Source organism: Mercenaria mercenaria, chromosome 3, assembly GCF_021730395.1.
Source record: "Mercenaria mercenaria strain notata chromosome 3, MADL_Memer_1, whole genome shotgun sequence".
Classification (NCBI taxonomy): domain Eukaryota; kingdom Metazoa; phylum Mollusca; class Bivalvia; order Venerida; family Veneridae; genus Mercenaria; species Mercenaria mercenaria.
Window position 1 is genome coordinate 9,135,562 of NC_069363.1, and position 23,708 is coordinate 9,159,269.

The 23,708-nt window shown below is 35.0% G+C and overlaps 1 protein-coding gene and 1 long non-coding RNA gene across 4 annotated transcripts in view; both read left to right on the top strand.

Annotated features, from left to right (window-relative positions):
• Window positions 1-656: 656 nt before the first annotated feature.
• LOC123523672 (uncharacterized) lies at window positions 657-10,391 on the top strand. The gene is made up of 3 exons (XR_006681162.1): window positions 657-696; window positions 6,079-6,167; window positions 10,117-10,391. It is a non-coding gene; the product is annotated as an uncharacterized LOC123523672 (long non-coding RNA).
• A 13,025-nt stretch (window positions 10,392-23,416) lies between these two features.
• The window catches only part of LOC123525478 (stromal membrane-associated protein 1-like), a 62,803-nt gene continuing 62,511 nt past the window's right edge, over window positions 23,417-23,708 (top strand). For all 3 annotated transcript variants that reach the window (XM_045304553.2, XM_053537830.1, XM_053537829.1), the window contains exon 1: window positions 23,417-23,596. In XM_045304553.2, the coding sequence (XP_045160488.1) occupies window positions 23,479-23,596 (118 nt within the window). In that variant the 5' untranslated portion in view covers window positions 23,417-23,478. The remainder of the gene's footprint in view (window positions 23,597-23,708) is intronic.

Here is a 23,708-nt window from a genome sequence, read left to right on the forward strand (position 1 = left end):
CATATTAATGAAAATAGTCCGGCAGCATACAATACGGAAGGTACAATACGGAATTCAAAAGGTACAATACGGAATTTTTGTCTGTGTGTTCATATTTAATTGTAAAATACAAGCTGATTTTTTACAGAATTTATTTAGGTATATAATAAAGTATATTATTCACCAACTGATAGTTTATTATTTAACCTGTGTTTTATGTACCAATTGATTTAAAACAAGTTTGACATTTTAATTACTGAGAAACGAAATTTAACGAAGACTTCGTTTTTTCTTTAACTAAAAAAAGTTAATCATTGAACATTTTAGTAAATTAGACGTACATCACTTAAGTTAATTACAGGTACATATAGTAGGTAGGCATCAGCAGGACATATTGAGAACACAACACTTATACTATGAAGTTGTATTGTAACGGTAATGTATTTTAGCACTACTAAATTTCACCTAAGTTTAATATATTTGTGAAATAAAAGTAACAGATAAATTATTTTGAGCACACCAATAACTGTCTTCATTTTACTATGATTTGAATCCCGTTACAGTCTACACAATAAAGTCTATTTCAATATCTTTAGGCAATTAACACATAATATATACACATAATGACAAGCAATGGCAACTTCCGTGTTTATGTATGTCCAGTCGGGGTCATGTGACACTTGTGAACTGGACGTGGTTTTATACACAAAATTTAAAGTAAGTTTTTTTTCAAATGTTTAATGGCCAATTTCATGTTTGTTATTTTCGATATTTTGCCATTTTCAACTTCAAATTGTTTGTAAAATTTTATATAAAATTCTCGATTTACGCCCGATGATGGTAATTAAAGGAATACACAAATTACATCTGATATCGGTTGTAAAATCCAACAATGTCAGTATATTTTAAATCACTTTCATTACATTTATTCTGCCTTGTGGGCGCGGAGTATTTTTGTGATGGCTTTTTTGTAGAAAAAAGAAGCAGAATGTATTTATATGTCCAAATCAATAAACATCCCGTAAAGAGTTCGTTTTGTACAGGAATTACATTTTCATTTTCGTCACTATAAACTGGCACTGTACCTTCAATAGCATTTAACAAACAAAGATAAACATGTAAGACCAAAAGTCGAGTGAAGATAAATTATATGACCACCAACTGGGCGTTATCATTTGAAAATTCGTATATAATAAACGCACTTACCACTGCAAAATGTGTCCTCTGTTATGTCGAAAAGTAGACAAATGACGCCATTTTGAAATGCAAACAGCATTTTTCTCGCCTAAAAAGCAGCAAAATGCAAAATACGTCCACCCCCTGTAATATGTCGTTGTTTCTATGTATTTAGTTTGTAAAAGGTACAAGGCTCTGTCATCTTAATGTAGGCTCCTCGTAATCAACACCAAACTTAATACACAGTATGCACGTCTGGAACAAACATCCATAAACAGTGTCTTATATTTTCAGTTTTATACTTTGATTATTTCAAATTTTTTTTAGTTAAGAATTTATGTGTTTAATGTTTGATATGCATAATTATAGTCAAACATTTTACAAATGTCACCTAACAGTAAGGCAAAAACTGGCCTTTCAACCAATGTGACTTGCATTTTAAAGTATCTTTGCTCTATTATCTCAATGTAGGTTTCTTACAGGCTGACCTTTAGCAATATCAGAACAATGGTCTTTCTTACCAAGAGGTGGCTGATTGCACAACATTGACTGTTTGTCCTTCCAAAATACCAGTTGATCAGTATAGTGGTAAAGCTGTTTATAGTAGTGAACTATTAAGTCAATGTTCATTGCTGCGTATTCATAAACTGTTCTCCTAAGGAGACAAACATCAACAATACTCTCTAAGTAAATAACCAATGTAATCGTCAACATATAACACTCGGGTTATAACTTTCTTGTTCCTTATAAACTATGAGTTTCACGCCCCTAGGCGGGATAAAATGATGTTTGTTGTGTTTCATTCATTGTACATCTTAGTCCTTCCTCATCATTTAACTTGAAAGTAAAAATCTATATATCCACTTTTCATTGGCATCATAAAGTCTTTTCAATATATTTTTGTGTATTTGGGTAAAATATTATTTGGTTTCGATATATGTGCAGACAAGCGCATCAAATTTCACAATCTGAAAAACTGTACAAAACCATGTTTTTTAAGAAAGAGGCGTATTTGAGTCGAAGGAAAAGATCCTAATACATTTAAATAATTTTGGGAATACTCATGTAAACAAAAGTTGAATTTAAAGACAGAAATCATGAATACATCCTTCATGTATATGAGCAGTCCGGTTTGAGAACGGTAATGCTCTACAGTTTGAATTAAAAGATGATTTAATATACATGTAGCTTCTATTGAGTTATATAATTTTTTATTATGTGTATCTCTGTATCTGTCTGTACCGTCCGTAAATTGAAAAGTCAGAGAAGATGGTAAGAATTCCGGGGATGGTCGAGTATATTTAGTTGAAAGGACCAGCGGACAGGTACAAGTTAATTGACATATTTATTAACGTTATCACTTTTTGAAATAATATGGGATCCAAAAGGATGTTTGATGTATTTACCTCCGTATTTAGTTAGCTGAAAATTGAAAAGTCAGACAGGATGGTAAGAATTCCTGTGAAAATTCCTGATGAAAGGACCAACAGGCAGGTATAAGATAATTAGTTGTTGTTTCTGGACATTCCTTTTTGTTTTGTGGATCTATTTATGTTGCTTGTTGGTAAGACAATGATTTAAGGAGTCTCAATTTTCACACAATCACACAAAGTTATTTTAAAGGTGCATGTTCTGCTTTGCTGAGAATAATGGGGAAAATAACTCTAAAATAAAAAGTAAGATTAGATTCCATGGAATCTCAAGAGCCGCACCCGCAAAGCAGGCCACCCACAAAATGACACTGTAGTTGAATAATATACACTTGTCATTAACACCCTTGTTACCCGGATAATACGAAATGATATGATAATTCCAAAATACTACAAACTGGATGAACTGTCAAACTTGGTAAGGACATTGTTTATTTCAATATTTTCTAATTACTCATTCTGATCATTTAAAGTGTTAGAACTGATTCAAAATAGTTTACAAGCTGTACCATTTGCACTAAACAATTTGCATATGGGACATATTATTCACTTTGGAAACCCTTTAACAATGTTTACATTTTGCTTTTGAGAACGAGTTTGGTACGTTTGGCGATTAAAACCGTTGTCAACCTCATTTAATGGACTTTTGGTAATGAATGTTATTTTGTAATTTTCAGTTATAATATAAACAATGATATGAACATGTTAGGAAGTTTTTATCTTAGATCAAATAAACAAAATTTACAAATATATAAACATATGTATTAGTCGATGGATACTGACCAAAGTGTTCACAGAAATTTCGAAGATAAAGCCCAAAATGTTATATGGATAATAGTAAACATTGTAAACTGACACGAAAAAGAAACGCAACAAGTATTGTAATAGTCAATATTTATAACCTACTGATGTTTAGCCATACAAATTTATATGTGTAATCAAAGTAAACATAACAGAAAAAAAATTATCATCAGAAAATGAATATCGTCTGAGATCATATTTCTTTCAATGCTTCAACGTCAGTGCAGTCAATAACGCGTAAAGCCACCATTGCTCTGTATGACAGCCTATACAAGGGTGGACTTGAAGGTGGAATTTATTGTTGCCCATACTATGACTCTGCCACCATTGTACGGATAAACCTCACGCACACAGTTATTTGCGAAACGTTCGTTGCGGCGTCTGTATATTCTGACCTATCCGTCAGCGTGATGGAGATTAAATCTTGATTCGTCGCTAAATACAACAGTTCCCCACTGACGTCGTCGGTTATTTAGAGCCCAGCGTTGCTTTTCTTGACGATGACAAGAGCCTGACATCGAGCTAGACGACGGAAATGAATCCCGCGTTTACGCAAACAATTTATGACTGTGTCACGGTGAATTGGTCGTCCGGGATTTCCAATTACAACATGTGACGTGGATTGCGTGTGCGTGTGCGTGTGCGTGTAAGAGAGATTGTGGTGTACCAATATGTACACCTAGGTATTCAGAATGTGAACAGGGTTTGTGCTATTAGGGACAGCGGGGGAAAATAATACTTATGCACATGTGTACTTGATACCAGGAAGGTGCAAGTTGTACACTGTGCCTGTTACCAGCATAAAAATGTTAACAGGCTCATATCATCATGCTGTTACAAAGTAATTTATCAAAACATGTCCACGCACACAAAACTGGTCAATCTGTAATGGGATGTCAATGAAAAAAATCAATTTTGGCTATTATCCACTTTCAAAGACAACGCATGTGGGGCATTATCCGTGGTCATTTTTGGCTTTTATCCATTTTTCATACACAGATCAATATAAATGGTTTTGACATTAAAACGGCAAAAGTAAACAACTAACTGTAAACTATGTCAGATAGTGAAATGGTAGAGTCGTATATACAGTGAATTACAAGCATGAAAAGCAATTCTAAGTACTTTTTTATGATTTTTCAAACTAAACTTACATGGTTTTTGTAAACTATTTAACATATTGTGTATTGTATTCACAAAAATACAGTAAAATAGTTTGAGTTCCATGGAAACAAATCGCCATACGTTCTTTTTGCAACATCTGGGGGTTAAAATCTCTTATCAAGCCACAGCAACTTACCGAAAAACGTGAAATTTTCAAAATCGTTGATCGGCCATTTTATAGCATGTTGGAGTTATCACATCATTTTGTATTATCCGGGTAACAAGGGTGATTAACAACATTATAAAAAAAGGGTGGAAAGGAGGCCAAATGGGGAGTATAACTCAAAAGTACACAAGATATTTTTTATTGAAACTTGCCTTCAATATAAATCATAGTTAAAAAAAGCGCAGAGCACAAGAAGTATATTTTTGTCCAACTTCTTGCAGAATTTAAGCATTTACATCATACTCATGCAAATGAAAATCCGCCGGGGAGCATCCGTCGGTTCCACTAATCTCATTGTTAGTCACCTACAATATTATACAATATACAATATTATATTTTCTACACATATCCCTTCGTTAATCCTTCTGGCAGTCACAAATGATGGAAACTGTCATATCTTTAAAGGGACTAACCTCCAGATCGTACAACAACAACAAAAATTTAAGATATCAGGAAAATATTGCTAATTTCTTAACATGGCTTTGAAACTAAGTTAGTGACAGATTATATCTTATTGCCTTGTATTTCGTTTCGACAAGGCATGAATAGAAGGGTGATATCCATCCATATGTTGTTAATGCCAAATTTTAACAAGATTGCGTCATATAGTTTACATATAGTTAAGTTTATGTGCACATAGTACTTGTAATTGATATTGTATGCACAGAAACAATTCCTGGTCATTTTAATATCGGCTGGTGATATTCTCGCTTCTCTTATCTTTGAAACTAAGTTGTACTTGTTTGTATCTTGTCATGTTAATGCTCTTTGTGTATATATTTGTATTTAGTTTACTTATTTGTATTGATGTTGTTTGAATAATTTTGCCATGATGCTCTCCTATCTGTGGAGGTAATAAAGAATCTATCTATCTATCCTTGGTGTATTCGCCAATATGGTAGGAAAGTATTTACTGCTGAAGCAACCCGGGTGCGACTCCCTACTCAGACATGTTTTTTTCTTGATTTAGCATTTTTAAGGTAGTTTAGGAACAAACACTCATGTTCTAATGTTCATGATATAACCATACTTCAGTTCTAAAGAAAGTTCAATTTTAGCTAAAATCTGGCGCTCAGTCCCTTTAAAAGTACAAAAAGCTGGGATATAGATAAAAGGCAATATTTATAAGAGCATCTTACTTTGTTCGTCCAGGTTCTTCAGTTAAGTTCCAATATAAACATGTTGGTTTCTATGACAGTAGATGTGACAAATGCCCATTCGGGTACGGGGAATAGTCGTTTTGTTTACACACACTTTGAATAAATCTGAAACGATATGCGTGATATGACAATTTCTTTTACATTGAATGCACTTTTCTCTAATTTTTCTACTCACTAATGCTCTGTATTTTTATAATTACAGAAGGAAAATGCGTTCTCCACTGCGATCGGCGATGCTTGCTTTGCTGGCACTATCTCTTGTAACGAACCAGGTTCATAGTAGAAAACTGAGTAAGTATCATCGATTGCTCAAATCAAATTAAATCTTAATTTATTTATTCATGGAGACCACAAAATAACATAAACTATATGTTGTTTACTAAAATAAAGAAGAATAGTAGGACAATGTTTTCACTACCTCCAATCTTTTTTTTTCCAAACTCATTAGAGAAACATAATATTATTGTTCTCTCTCTCTCTCTCTCTCTCTCTCTCTCTCTATCCGTCTGTATTTCTGTTCATCTGTCAAATGTTTGTTCAAATGTATCGTTTTACTCTGAAGGATTGTCAAATAATTGAGCCGCGGCATGAGAAAACCAACATAATGGCTTTGCGACCAGCATGGATCCAGACCAGCCTGCGCATCTGCGCAGTCTGGTCAGGATCCATGCTGTTCGCTAACAGTTTCTCCAATTCCAATAGGCTTTAAAAGCGAACAGCAAGGATCCTGACCAGACTGCGCGGATGCGCTGGCTGGTCTGGATCCATGCTGGCCGCAAACCCACTATGTTGGTTTTCCCATGGCACGGCTCAATTTGAAACACATACATGCTATAATGAGACGACGTGAATGCAGAACACAACTTTCTCTGGAATCAAGGTCATGCTTCAAAGGTCAAATAAACAGTATTGCGTACCAGCCCTAAATATCCCATCAACTCCTTAAAGGATTTTATTAAAAAGGAATGACTTGACTAGATGAGGAAATATAGTACAAAATAGAAAAATGTTTCAGGCTAGTTAGTGTGGGAATGTCCGGTGCTTAGAAATGTAACTTATATGTACTCGATATCCTGAAAATACAATTCTTTTTCTGACCTATTTGCTCAAGTTGTGTTCTAGTATAAGCTGTTTTGTTAATCAAAACAGCCCCTTTACAAACTAAAGGGATCGACCGAGACATAAGCACAACAAGAAATATCTTTAAAAATGATGGTCGGCGAATTGTAATAAGGAAAGAAGTTTATGAATTTTTCATCTAACATTTATCTTTCATCTAACATTTTTCAAATTTCAAAACTAAACACCGCACTTTAACAATCTAAATGGTTCTCTTTTAATTTTTCGCAAAGGTTTCGTAGGGTTGCAATTTTGTTTCGTTTATCCTTAGACGAATAATTACAGCAGTAGTTTTATGAAGATTCATGAAGCGGTTCATGAGAAGAGGTCATTAAACGTGTTTATGTTTTTAGCTAAATTGGTCCCTATCCCCATTTGTAACAAAATAGCAGGAGACCTTACGCTATTGTTACACATCGGGTTTGATAAAAATCCATTACATTTTAGTGGTTAATGCGAAAAAAGGCATATCTACTTTTAGCTATAGTGGTCCCTAATAGGGCCCAAGTTCCTATATAAATAAATTTGGAAGAGGACTTTATAATGATGCTCCAGACCAAGTATGACAAAGATCCACCAAGCTGTTCATGAGACGCTGTATAAAGGCATTTCTAGTTTTAGCTCTAGCAGCCTCTAAAAGGGGTCAAATGTCCCAGCTGAACAAAGTTGGCTGCGGGCCTAATAAAGATGCTACAAATCAAGTTTGATTAGAATACATGAGAAAAATCAATTAAAGGATTTTTTCTTTTTCTTTTTTTTTTATTTATTTCTAAAATAGGCCAACTGATCCCGCTTTAACAAATGCATATTCGCTATTAATGAATCTTTGTACAATGACGTCAAACCTATAAAAAAGTGAAGGTCTAGCAAAACATACAATTGTTATTATTTCAATATTTCTGTTTTATAAGCAAAGTTTGACCATAGTTATATCACATAGATAATCTGTATGCAGCGTACCTTCATTTCAGTGTAATGAGATTCAGTCATTATATAGCATATATATATATTAAAGCAGATTTCAACTGAGTTCAATATTTGCATACCATACTAAAGATAAATATTCATATATAATAAATCAGTTAAATAATTTATAACAAATATATCAAAGCAAACAAGTACTCATTTTAATATGCAATCTGAATAAATCACAAAAGCAAGAAACCTTTTCATATACAGACGACAATTGTAACAAGAAAAAGCTTTTAAAAAGCACTTCTCTACATAAAAGACTCTTATCACACCCTTATTCATGTGATACGCAGACCGTATTCAGCTCTTTCTTTAATTTGATATATGTTGGTATTTGAACAGGTTTTTATCATATTTATTAAACTTACTTATCATTTTGAGATATATCAATATTCTTGCTAAATATACTGAGCCAAAGTTAGCTTTAAAACTGTGAACAGCGTTGTTTAGGATAAACGCTTTGTCTCCATTTCACTCAGCGTAGCACAATCAACAGAGTGAAAGAAATTGACACTCTCGTCCAATCAGGCAGAGTGTTGCATAAATCTTCCATTTTGATAAATTATCTATAATGCGTTATCAAGAAGTTTGATTTGCAAACTGAAGTCACGTGGCATAGGTAACGAAAACGAATTTAGACGGCGTTCGCCGAAAAATTGACGACAGAATTGCTTCCATTACTTCATGGGTGTGTTCGGTACAATGAGTACAGATTTTCATAAATTCTTTCTAACACTGACATCAATGATTAATGTTTGCATGGTCCTCTACCAAAGTTGTTCAAAGAATTATTCCAGTCGATGTCGAAAACTTTTAAAATCTTTGACTTCTTTTCCAAAACGGCAAGGTCCGGAGCTTAGATCTTTGGCATGTAGCATTGATTACTGTCCTCAACCACATATGTTCAATTCGTGCCCCTGAAGTCAAAAATGGCCCCGCCCTGGGGTTCACTTGTTTTACATATACCTAGATAGGGAAAGATTAAAAACGCCCTTTTGTCTAAAATCTCAAGCCCTTGAGTTTAGATATTTAACATGTAGCTTTGCGTAGGTTTTCTTTACCAAGTTTGTTCAAATCATGCCTCTGGGGTCAAAATTAGACCAGTTTGGGGGGGGGGGGGTAACATCTTTATATAAGAAATATTTTTTAAATATTCTTGTCTAAAACCTCAAGCCCTGCAGCTTAGATATTCGTCGGCATGTAGCATTGTGCAGTGGTCCTCTATGAAGAATCAAATCAAGCCTCTGGGGACAAAACTGGCCCCGCCAGGGGTAGAGGGTTTTATATAAGAAAATTTGAACGATTTGAGTGACTTTATGTGAGTTTCTCACATAGAGTTTAATCAGCTATATTGAGTGTTTCTTGTTACTCACTTCCCCTCCCCTCTCCTTAGCAGCTAAAAATAGCTGTTCTTGATGTTCTACCATTGCAAAACATTGTACGAAAAATATGTACATGGCAGGTAACTGTAAAATGTTAGTTGATGTTTTCTTCAAATTTTCTGGCAACGATAAAACCCACTTATACTCCCGATAGTTGTCATGAACCCATTTGAGTCAGATGATCTACACAGGGCGGTCATCATCATGCCCCCCCCCCCCCCCCCCCCCACGCCCCCCTCCGTTTCAATGGCAATATTTTATTTTCACTCTTTTTCTGCACTATTTACTCTTCCAGATTATTTGGGTGTCGTACAAAAATCTATAAATATTTTATGCGTTTGGAATTCTGTCTAAATATATTTTTTGTACATCTTAATTGTCATGTATAATCTTTGTGACGCATGGTAATTCTTTTAAAACATAGTTTTTGTTATATTACGTTTATTTAACACTTCCTTAATTTCAGACGTGTTTGTCGAGAAAATTTAAGTAATTCTGATATGTGTATTTTTTGTATAAATGTTTAATTATAAATTTACTTTTTGATTGTGTGTATGTGTGAATGTATATCAGTTGAAGGCCATACTGGAAATAAGTTGTATAATCTGTATTTGTACACTTAGTTTGTAACCTTCAGAAAATAAAGTTATTATTTTTATTATTATTATTATTATTATTATTATTATTATTATTATTATTATTATTATATGAGATTGTAGGTCACTTTTTTCAGTGAATAACTGATCTGGACAAAATTATATTTTCAGCTCTGCCGCTTGGTTCCGGTTTTATCATTTCAAAAATGATTCAGAGTACGCCAGAATTTCGTCGAGGAACAGAAGCCGGCGAGACTTTCAATATTCTGAAGTGGTGTTGGTTCGGATACAGAGCGGCAAAGTTCCTTTCCTAAGTCTTTTCTCTGCCTGTGAACGTTTAATGCCTGTCGTGGACACTTTCGCCTTCAGATGCCGTACACAATTCTGTATTTATTGAAAGTTACCACGCTTGCCGTATTGTTTTGTTGTTCGCCCATAAAAGCAAATAAATGTTACCCTAACTGTTATCTGTTCGATGTATTAAGAATCGATAAAATGTGCGTGCTGTGAAAAGGACCAGTGGCACAAACTTTGATAAAGTAACAAAAATATTGTGCAGAAGGAAGCTGACCGTTGTAAACGCTTCTAAAATAATAGAGAAAATCAGTATTCTTCTTGCTTTTTTACCACACTGATTTCCACTTAATTTTTCATTTCCTTCAGTGACTATGCCACATATGCGCAGGAGTGAGTGGTGAGGCCATGGACCCCCTCTCCCAATTTTGAAAGTGGGGGTGCCAGCATATGATCCTCCGCCCCCCTTCGCACACACACTTTGACACGAACTCTGATTTTTGTCAGAAATAACAGTAGATAAAGACATAGCCTACATCTGAGAGAAAATTTAGATATATTGATAGGGATTTGATGTGATGTGAGAAAATATTGGCAGGGTCAGCTGCCCCTCCAACCCCTCCCCCATCTTCTTCCGCTCCTACACCAATGTGCCAGACTTGACGAAAACTTTCACTCCAACTTGGGGAAAGTAGCTTTCACCTTTTGCACAAATATTGTTACTTCGACGGTTGTTAAGTCGAATTCCTATTACAAAATGTATACCGCATACAAAGGTACAATATCCAGCACATTTCAATAACTTAACGTAGATGAATCGGCGCGTGTGACCGCCACGTTATGGCTATTTAAACACACATTGTCCTTAGCTGACCCATGAACTTTGAAGAATGTGGCAGCAAATGAAGATAGAACGGTAAATAAAATAAGTCCATAACTAAAATCGTAGAAATCAATGCTTATCTAGCTGGAATCTCACTTTTCCTGGTCATCCTAAGGTGTTATTTTAAAGGAATATACTCAGGTAATTTTCAAGACATAGATTCATGATTTATTTGTTCTAATTTTCTGAATTTTAATTAAAGGACCACCAGACTGTTCTTATCTTATCTTGTCCGTGGTAAAAATGAATAACATGAAAACAGAAATGTGGAATGTGACGTTTTTAGCAAAGTTAGGTGTTATCCTAGCCTCACAAAGGTAGGTCAGATAAAAGTATGGAAATTGCGCACCTACATCGTCAAAGTAAAAACAAACATATATGTATTCTATCAAACATGTCAGTAAAACGGGAGAACTGTCGTTCTATAATGATTTAAAGGATTTTAATTTTTCGTTTACAATTTTCCCGGTGTATCCCTTTTAAACAAGCATTATGGGAAAATTGATATCTTTTACTCGAAAATATAGACAAGACCTGCTGCTTTTGTTTTCTGTGCTGTGGCCGAAAATACCATCAATGTATGCTGTAGCAATCATAATATCTTATTTCTAGTTACATGTTTCCACCCTTCTTTTGAACACTGCATGCGGTGGAGTAAAATATTTATTTACTGCAATTTTGTTTGTGACCAACAATTATCAACTTATCGTATATTTTCGGAAAAAGATATTTACCGCCATAAATGATACGGCTAAAATGGAGTCATTGGAAGTTGGGTGCGTGCTAATGCTTCTTCCGAGCCAATCGTGATATAAGAAGTATGACCATCAGCTACCGAGTTAACCGGCATCTGAAGGGTATGACTATACCAGCTACCTTGCCAACTGCGATATAAATGTTACTAAAGTTAACCGGGATCTGAAGGGTATGACTATCAACTACATTGCCAACTGCGATATAAATGAAGGGTATGACTAACAGCTACCTTGGCAACTGCGATATAAATGTTACCAAGTTAACCGACATCTGAAGGGTATGACTGCCAGCTACCTTTCCAACTCCGATATAAATGTTACCAAATTAACCGACATCTGAAGGATGCCTTGCCAACTGCAATATAAATGCTACCAAGTTAACTGTCAACTGAATGGTATGACTACCAGCTGCGGTACCTTGCCAATTGTGATACAAATGTAACCAAAGTTAACCGGCATCTGAAGAGTATGATTGACGACCATATTTTCAGTGTTAAAATCCTTTGCAATTTAGGACATGGCGTTCACAATTTCCAAAATTCTCCACCGCCACCCTCTGAACACCCACTTTCACTCCAACCCCACACACAAACATTCATCGCTCATATGTCTTAAAATAATATAAGAAAATCCTATTTAAAGAAATTATGTCAAACACGGACAAATATGGAGAAAAGTAAATAACGAACCATAAGTTTATCAGAATATAATATATCTTTACCTTTCAATAAAGCACAAAGTAAAACAGTTCTGTGTCCACGCCTTGCAAAATTGATATACCCGAGCGTATAAAATTTCATGTCATTGAACTATTTGGTGGTGCTGCTGGAGCCGGTTGCTGTGGTGAATTTCCTTGGGCAGTCTGAACTTGTATAGGATTTAATGGTTTACTAGTTGAATGTGATGCCACCTGTACTTCTGAACTTACTCTACGTTCTTGTATAAATCTTTGCTTAATTTATGCTATATGGTGACAGTGACCCTTCCACAAGCCAGCTTGTTGGTTTCCTCGCATGAAAGACTGACACACCAAATGTGGCGCGAACTCACAGTAATAAATAATGATTGGTTTCAATGCAGATTTTATTATTCATGACGTTGAATACTTTGTCTTGGTTGTAACCGGTACTGAAAAGTTCTGCTGTTTTACCAAGGGGTTTTCGTGATTACATTATGGTATACGTCAATCTGTCTCTACGGGTGGAAGTAGGGTCTTTTAAAACGTTATATTTGCATATCTAAATGTATGTACTAAACACGATTTCTCTCAATAAGTGAATGAAGTATTGCCATGCAATACCATGTCTCCTACTGGAAGGTGACTTACTGCCATTGATGTATAGACAGTAATGTTTTATATATACAATATGTTATAACACACAACATTTGGATTTAAATTTCCATATATAAAAATCTACAGCTGTGATTGCTTATATCATCTATAAATGTAAAAAAAAAGTATTTAATTTCAATTTTGATACCATTTCATTTTAGAATTATTGAGAAAATATAAGAAAAAGTGTAAAAAAGAATCCTCATATTAAAGGGAAGTACTTTTGAAGAAAATAAACCAACATTTTTAACTGGGTCCATACGAAACATGAGCTTATGTTGAAATATTTACAGACTGTACTTGAAAAGATCAATCTTGAGTTTTGAATTTTCGTCTCATTATGGAAAACATCTGTGCCAAACATATTAAAATCCCTTGATGGATGACAGAGTTGCGGACTGGACAAAAAATACTACTGAACTTTGGCTACTACAGTATACTACTGAAGAGTGACCTTGACCTTTGTGCTAGGAATTTGAGTGTTGTGCTTGACATATCGACTCATTATGTGGAACATTTGTTTCAAGTAATATTAAAATCCCTTGATGGGTGACAGAGTTATGGACCGGTCAGAGAAAATCTATTGGCATTCTGTCTCTGACTGTGACCATGGCCTTTAAACTAGGGATCTGAAAGTTGTACATAACACATCGTCTTATTATGAGAACATTTATGCCTGGTAATATCAAAATCCCTCAATGGATTGTTGAGTTACAGACCGGACAGGAAAAAGCCCTGTTGACATTTGACTCCAAGTGTATCCTTGACATTTGAGCTAAGGGTCCAGATTTTGCGCAAGACACGTCGTCTCATTATGGGGAACATTTGTGTCAAGTAACATTAAAATCCCTTATTTATCGCCGTCAGTTGCACAACAAGACTATCTTGTCATTTTACGTTAGAGAGACAGCTTGAGGTTTTAAAAGTTAAAGACGAATTTTAACAGAAATAAATATCACTAAATGTTTAGGCAAAAATGGCTATAATTACATAATTTTGTACGATATTAAACTATTTAGAGAAAAGATCTAAATGACTTTTGCTGATATCTTTGACCGTCTTAAAGATATAACAGATATATCGAATTTATCCCTCTTCATTTAATGTGCAAATATCCGATATTACCGATTATAAAAAAAATGAATTTGGATATTGCTAAAAAAAACCAATATATATATTCGAAAATTATGAAATGTTTACACGGAAATCCATAAACAAAAAAAGCTGAACTTGAAATTTTAAAACATGTCTAAAGGTGTCCAATTTAGCTAAGATTTACAATGGAAGACACCCTTCCAAACTCGTTTTTACGATAAATTCAACATGATGTAGAATGTATGCATGAATACTATTCATGATATTATGATATTATCTTGCATTGAAACAGAAACAAGTGGAAACCCCCTTTATATGAAAATGTTTGATCAAACAGTACACACATTTGATATCCTCTATATATAGGATCGTCTTCGCACACAGGTGTGTCTGTGTAAACTTATTTATAGTCACCTCCTATAACCCATTTGGATGGCTTTCCTGTAAGGCTGTAATATTTTTTTATTGTTTCAGCGGGAGAATAGTGCAAGATAAAGAAGACGAGCCATTCCAGAAGCTTCCCTGGTTCTTTAGCGTGTCAGGTGTAAAGCACCCGTACATTTTTTAGTTGGAAGAATGGGGCAACAAACTGACCACCTCTTGCTTCGTAGTCAGATATTGTTACTATTTGGCCGCTTCGTCTGCTCTTTTGGTAATTTATTTAACGTTGACAAAGAACCACCTACTTTCTTGAAACAGTTATGTGAAAAAAGGCATGCAAACCCCTCACCATTTACAGTTAGCTCTTTATAGAAATTGATATGCATGCAATATGGCCAAGCAATGAATTTCTTCAAAACTTAAATAACTGATGACGTACACTTGTTTGAGTTCACTGAGTGTTAAATATATATGTTAGATTTTTACTGGAGGGATTAAAAATTTGATTGTTCTATCCTGGTTGCCCAACCGAGATAGAACTATTATAGCATAAGTGTTAATTTAATTAATATACTTTGCCAATGTCATAAGATGTTGCTAATTTGATTGACCCACAGATACTTAGGCTTTGGGCCAACTACGACCCTGTCCTGGTCTGTAATGTTGCCAAATGCAATAAAGACCATCCAGAAATATCATAACAGCTCCCAAATGATAACAATTTAATTAAAATAAATCCACTTTAATACTTGTTTTATTTCCTTAACCCTTACCATGCTAACTGCCTATAATGAACTTGTCAATCTTTCAATTTGGGCTGTACAATTTATCATTTGAAGGGGTGTTTACTGAAAATTTACTGACTGAATAGCGAACAGTGCAGACCATGATCAGACTGCACGGATGTGCAGGCTGATCTTGGTCTGCACTGGTTGCAAAGGCACAAATACTTGCCACCAGCAGTCTAAAGGTTAATGCATTTTAGCTGCATACAAAGTTTTGTGAATTTTATTGTTGTAAGATTCAAATTTTCCGGACGGACGGACTGGTGGGATACAAACCTAAGGTTAAACTTTGAAACATTTGTTCTTGATGTAACACAAAATGCATTAATTATCTCATTATGGTATACAATGTAATACCTTTGCTTTGATAGGTGCCTTTCTGGGCCATGATAGTTCTGGCCATAGAAACCAACAGGTTCTTTTAGATGGTAGTCTTTCTCATAAAGCTCCAGTTATGTCTGGTGTACCACAGGGCTCGGTATTGGGACCTCTTCTACTTCTGCTCTACAGCAATGACCTCCCTAGTGCTGTCAAGTCTTCCTGTCGACTTTTTACAGATGGTTGTGTCATTTACAGGATTATAAGTTCTGCTGCTGATTCCCTGACACTGCAGGGAGGCTTGGAAAGCCTGGCGGCATGGGAGCAGAAATAGAAGATGTCTTTCAATATTGACAAGTGCCATATAATGCACATTGCTAGTCGATCCAGCAAAGTCACTAAGACTCAGTACACATTACACAATAAACCACTTCAGACTGTTGAACAAGCCGCCTATCTAGGGACTTCAGATCTGTCCTGGGACGCCCATGACAATAAAGTTACATCTAAAGCTAGTCAGACATTGGGGTTTCTGAAACGCAATATCAATTCCGCATCTAAAGAAACTAAAACGGCAGCATACAATACATTAGTTCGCCCAACTTTGGAATACTCGTCTGCTGCATGGGATCCCTATTTAAAGAAAGATAAGGATAAACATGAGTCAATGCAGAAAAGGGCGGTTAGATTTGTTAAGACTGAAAATGTTACTGATTTAAGAAAACTCTCAGCGTATGTTTACAAGGCGTTTGAAAAACGAAACTTGATTTTTAATTCAATGTAGCAGTCAGTAATATATGTTAAAAAAGTCTCTTTTATGATGTAACACTTGATGTTTGTTATAATGTTAAATAATGCTCTCACAGTCTCTCCCTCTCTCAAAGATATAACATGCATTTGGTGTGAAGTGTTCATCTTTTGATATATTTATTGTCATCTTGCTTACACATCTTGTATAGTTGCATTGTTATTTCTTCTGTGATTATGTTATATTGATGCATGTACATGGACCAGAATTGGCTTAATACATAATAAAGTTAGATATTACAAATTTGTTACAAATAATTATTCAAAATCTCCTGGCTCTATGACAAACATCATGTCTTCGTTAGGTTGGCAATCCTTAGAAGATAGGGTTGTGATAGTAAATTAGTTATATTTTACAAAATTGTAAACAATCATGTTGGTCTTAATATGAACCAGTTCCTAAATCCACAAACCAGATCATCCAGGCATTATCACAATCCAGCCTATCAACCTGCCTCACCATCAAATGACAAATACAAATATTCATACTTTCCACGTACTGTCTGCCTGTGGAACTCTCTGCCACAGAGTGTAGTCAGTGCTGACTCAATCTCCGAATTTAAGTCAGCGCTGGCTGCACGCGTTCGGACTCTAATTTCAGCCTATCTGCTTTTAAATTTTTAACATTACTAACTCTTTGTTTTTTCCTGCACAAAAAATATACTTGTACATGTTGTCGAATCTTCTGAATTTAAGGTTTTTAAGGTGTTAGGTTTTTGCACCTATTTTTTAACACGTTGCTATGGTTCTTCTGGGATTGAGTAGCTTGGGAGGCCTAGCACTCTATCACTTTTACTAACCCCCACGCATGGCCATTATATAAGATTAGTGATAAAATCATTTCACTACCCAGCATAGTAAACATTGACTCGGTTTGGGATCTTTTTAAGAAAGATATTTTGAAATCAATAGAGGAAAATATGCCATCTAAAACTGTTAAAAGGAAACACACATTACCATGGCTGAATCGTAACTAAAAAAAAACAATTAGGAAAAAAGCCAGGTATTGCAAACAAGCAAAGAAAACAGGAAATTGGAACAAATATAGGAACTTTCAAAAAGAATGTAAGTAATCATTTAGAAAAGCTAAATGGCAGTACGTAAATAACACCATCCAAAAGGGCCTTGGCAATAAAAACTCTAAACTATTCTGGAATTATATCAAATCTAAGAAACAGGAAAATACTGGTGTTTCCCCACTGAAAAATAATGGTAATCTTATTACTGACTCTAAAAGCAATGTAAATATCCTCGTGGAACAGTTCAAGTCAGTTTTCTGTAAAATAACGGGAACAGCACATGAAAGTAAACTAAAATACATGTATGGCAAAAATGACATACCATCCATTCTAGAATTGAAAATTACTGAAAAAGGAGTTCTGAAATTACTTCTAGACCTGAAAATATCTAAAGCTATGGGACCAGACCAAATAAATACCTAATATTGTGTTGAAAACTTGTGCTCAAGAACTTGCATCTGCAATAACCAAAAATTTTCAGTTTTCTGTGGACAGTGGGCCATTACCTACAGACTGGAGAAATGCCAACATTAGTCCGGTATTCAAAAACGGGACAGACACCTTGCAGAAAATTACCGTCCTGTGAGCCTAACAACTGTTTTGTGTAAAACGTTAGAACATATTATGTGTCCATTTACTAAGACAGTTTGAAAACTATTCTATACCCACAGATAGAAATCACGGTTTTAGATCAGGATACTCAACAGAAACTCAGTTATTAGTAACTATGAATGACTTATTAGTATCTTATGATAAAAAAAATGTCAAGTGGATATAGCAATATTAGACTTTTCTAAGGCTTTCGATACCGTCCCACACGATAAACTATTGCAAAAACTAGAAAATTACGGTGTCTGTGGAAACTTACTTCATTGGCTACAATCCTTCCTGAAAGATAGAGTTATGAACGTTGTCGTAGTAGGTGAACACTCGGTTAGTGTAGATGTTGAATCCGGAGTTCCCCAAGGTACAGTCCTCGGCCCCCTTATGTTTTTATGTCACATAAACGATCTTCCCTGATTCCGTTAAATCTACAGTACGCATGTTTGCTGATGATTGTTTACAGACCCATCCGTTCACATGATGACTATCTTCTTCTACAGAATGATCTACATGCACTAGAAAAATGGGCGAACTTATGGGCATGAAATTTAATGCCAAGAAGTGTTATATTTTAAGTGTCCGTCAGAAGTCAAATTTCTTCTACGAACTAGATAAAACCATCTTACAACAAGTGGACTCAGATCCCTACCTTGGATTAACTATATCAAAGGATCTTACATGGGAAACACATATCACCAATATTTGTAAAAAAGCAAATTCAACTTTGGGATTTTTAAAACGAAATCTTAGGAATTGTGCCCAAGACTGTAGGAAACTTGCATATATTTCACTTGTTCGGTCTACACTTGAATATGGGTCAATTATCTGGGATCCCTACTACGTTAAGGATATCAACTCCCTGGAGAAAATTCAACGCCACGCGGCAAAGTTCATTTTAAAGGACTTATCACTCCAGAGAAGATGGGTTTGACATTGACATGTTACAAAGACTCAGCCTGGACAGCTTGCAGGAAAAAAAGACAGCAGACAAGACTAACTTTTATCTATAAAATCATGGGTCATTTTTCAACGGATTAATGATCAAATTTCAACGTTGAAAATTGACCCTTACCGTTATTTAATGACCTCCTTGGTCATTTTAACGTTACACCGCAATCACATGACAGACTTATGAAAATCTACATGTATTGAAAAAAGAATGTCATATCCAATTGGGCTCTGTTACAATCCTGTTATATTAATCAGAGGGAACTCCGTGGCCGAGTGGTTAAGATGGCTGACTTCAAATCACTTGCCCCTCATCGATGTTGGTTCGAGTCTCATTCGAGACGTTGAATTCTTCCAGCTGGCTTACGGGAGGTGGGTGCTTCTTATTGTGAGAAGCAGACGAGAATTCAACCTTTAATAGAACATACTCCATAAATGTCTAGCTGACACGGAATCCCAAGCTGAGAAGGGATGGGTCATGGGATTCGCCCTCCCGACACACTCTTGATTTTACAAACATATGTTAAAACTCTTCGATCACATTGAAAATGACACATCACCAGACACTTTGAAGATAGTGAACCCTATCTAGGTACGTAAGAAGGCCTCATCAAACAGACGAGGGGTATGGCGACGTAAGCGTCCAGGGCAGAACCCTGGTGGGGGGGGGGCTAGGCGGGTAAAGCCCTCACCCCCACCCCCTGCGAAAAAAAATTGTTTGCAAAAAAAATGTAATATTTCAAGCTTATTGTTGATACTATCGATCAAAAAATTACAATTTACGGTAACTGAAGAAACGTATACAAATTTAAAGCCATATAATTATATATAGGCCAATTTTAGACCATAATTCAAAAAAATTGGAGACAAATCCTTGCAACCATTTTACATTTCGGCAACGATGGTCACTGGTTTTTACTAAATCATTTTAACTATAATTTTAGCACAGAACTTTAAAGATATTTTGACATAAATAAAAGTCAGAAATCTGAGTCTTCGTTTTTCGGTAAAGTCCGACTCTGATTTCATCAAATTTTATCAAACTTTATTCAATTTTTAACAGTATAAACTTAAATCTAGATAAAACTAATAGAAATGGCCTCAAAAATAACTTTATAAAGGGCACACTCAAGAAAAAACAAAATAAACATTTAGAGTTAGGCCAGCATTCTTTTATGTACCGCTAGTAAATAAACACAGCTCGAAACCTATAGCAATTTTGATTATTGATATGATAATAGCAGAATGTAAAGCAAAGTATAGAAACAACCGATTTTTTTTTTATAAAATTACCTGTAAGATTTTGGCGGGAAAGTTGCACGTGCTTTCCATGATGTGCCTTCGGTAGACTAGACTGCGTATACATACATAATGTTTATATTTTAGTTTAAATAGAAATGTTGAATATGATTAGAAACCAACATAAAATAAACTCACAACTAATTTTTTTGGCCTACAAGAGTAACTGTGACATACATTGCGGCAATATCAAACTACTGGTGGTGTTTTTTTTTTGTTTTTTTTTTTGAAGTTGTTCAAATTGAAACGCGGGCAAAGCATCAAACGGGAAATATCTTCTTAACTGGTACAGGTCGATTTGTAGTAATTTATACACACCATATAAAACCATTAAACTTTCGCGGCATGTGGTCATTCTAAACAGAATTATAAGAAACTATATCTAAAAGCCATATCATTCTGTACATTCAATAAATGAATTAAAACAGTAGATTATACAAAATCGTAAAATGACATCCTAATTATGAGATGAAAATATTTCGAATCTGGCATTAGTACGCAAAAAGACATATCTCTCTAAGTGATACAGCAAGCCTGCGATAGTTTCTGGTGCTTTCCAGTGTGTTTCTATACTACAAACATCGATCTCCGACGTTTAACTTAAATTTAACTATCCGTTAAAAAAAGACCCCATAACTGATCAAAATTTAACGACTGATCAGGTCTCAACGACTTTTTGAACAAAATTTAATGTTGAAATGTTGGCAGGGTCAATTCTCAACGTTGAAAAATGACCCATGGGGTCAATTTTCAACGGGGTCAAAATTTAATGTTACACCGGCAATTGACAAAAATAGTTATCTAGGCTGAACACCACTAAATCCAGCTGTTCTTTATTTCATATAAAATCCACTCACTTCATAACGGTGTTTCGACATTTTCTAGCATATCAGATTTTCAGACACTTATATTCCCATAAAGAACTAGATCGCTACTTTAGAAAAACAAAAAGAAAAGGGGGTGTTAACTTTTATATAAGAAAACTACAGTTCGTTAAATACAACCCGCTGAATTTACTACTTTTCGCTTCTTTCAATTTCTCTTTTCGTGACATTAAATTCTTACGCCGCCATTTTTATCTAGCATGCGATAGGAACATGCCGATTTCATTAGAATGCAAAGTGATACATACTGAAACGCGGTAGGGTAAAAGTAAGCACGTTGCTGCCGAGAAAATGCACTAGGAAAGGAAAAAAGATTAGTACTATTTATATTTGGACTACTTGTGACTAGACCTGCGGAGGCTTACATTCTATTTGGTAGTAATCAGCCTATAAGAGAAATATTTTGTTTGATTTTTCCATGAATTTGCATTCATTCTCAAGGTACGCCTATTTCACAATGATTCTGCTTTGTTTTGGTGCAAAATATTGAGAAAATATAGAGAAATGACAATTCATTACAGGTCACCCCCATCCCAAAAAATATGCAAAATTTAGCCCTGTGCAAGCAATATTTCAATTAATTTTACCTTATTCGTGGAATTTACATTTAACATCCATTTAATCGTTACGATGTTTGTCATTTTCATTCAGAAACATGCTAATTTCAATATTATTTAGACAACTGAAGTGCTAAAATGCGAGAAAAGACATTTACTAGGTCCTAAAACGAACCAAAATAGTGCCACCTGGTCGAAAATTCGATCTAAATTCCAAAAAACACAAGAAATTTAAGCGTTTTCAGCCATTTGTTACCGTTTTACATCATAAAGAATAGATTAATGGCATTTCCATTCATTTTCGAGGGGTTTCAGAAAATAACATGTATTGCCCCTTATAGGCTGAACACCACTAAATCCAGCTGTTCTTTATTTCATATAAAATCCACTCACTTCATAACGGTGTTTCGACATTTTCTAGCATATCAGATTTTCAGACACTTATATTCCCATAAAGAACTAGATCGCTACTTTAGAAAAACAAAAAGAAAAGGGGGTGTTAACTTTTATATAAGAAAACTACAGTTCGTTAAATACAACCCGCTGAATTTACTACTTTTCGCTTCTTTCAATTTCTCTTTTCGTGACATTAAATTCTTACGCCGCCATTTTTATCTAGCATGCGATAGGAACATGCCGATTTCATTAGAATGCAAAGTGATACATACTGAAACGCGGTAGGGTAAAAGTAAGCACGTTGCTGCCGAGAAAATGCACTAGGAAAGGAAAAAAGATTAGTACTATTTATATTTGGACTACTTGTGACTAGACCTGCGGAGGCTTACATTCTATTTGGTAGTAATCAGCCTATCTAACACCAGTACTTAATAAAAGACGAATACGTCCTAAAATTATAAGTGACAGCATCAGTTCAAACATCGTTGAAAAATTTTGTTATTGGAATAGTCTGAAAGTCAGACAATATCGCATGCGCAGAAACAGTTGAGAGCTTTAAATCAGCTCTCACACATCGTTACTGAACGACACCACTCATCCCGACGCCTTATACCAGAAGTGGTCCTGCGTCGTATATTTACAGATACAGACAAGAATGTTTGCCATTACTATAAAAAGAAAATTATGACCTATTGCGTAACAGTTCAATGCAATATTAAAAAATGTATCTCTGTAACATATTTCCTTTACGGATAAATTGTCATAGCAATGGGTTGGGGTGCAGATAATTGCAGTAGATTCATTATGCACCCCATGAAAACAACTGCTTTCCCGACTTTCATACAAAGTATTATTGGTTGGTAAAAGTGCCAAGCGTTCAAACGAGACGGCACGGTTTTTATTTGGTCCTTTTTGTGTTATCAGGCAAGAAAATAGTTTCAGATGATGGAGTATCAGAATGTGCAATTTTAGAGTAAAACTATTGTACAAAGCATTATCTTGAGTAATTTTAGATTAATATGTATCAATAATTTATTTGATGACTTGAAAAAAGTTGTGAATATTGAAGGTCTTTTTTATGTCGTAGTAATTTTTTCTACTTCCGCTGGTGATTCGGTTACCTGTCATCACAGGAAGAGAGGAGTGACAAAACTAAACAAAACAGTCAATAAAGAAATGACTACTAGATCCGAAAAAGAAAGGCAAAAAGCCCAGCAAGAAAAATTCCAGGCCATTTTGTCGAATCTCTTGAAAGATGACGACAACAAATATTGTGTAGACTGTGATGCTAAAGGTTTTTTCTCCATTTTCTGTTTTAAATTTTTAATTAGAAAACAAAAATAAAATTATAAGAAACTACTTGGTGGTATGTTTAGGACTAGTGTTTAGGACACACAATAAGAGAC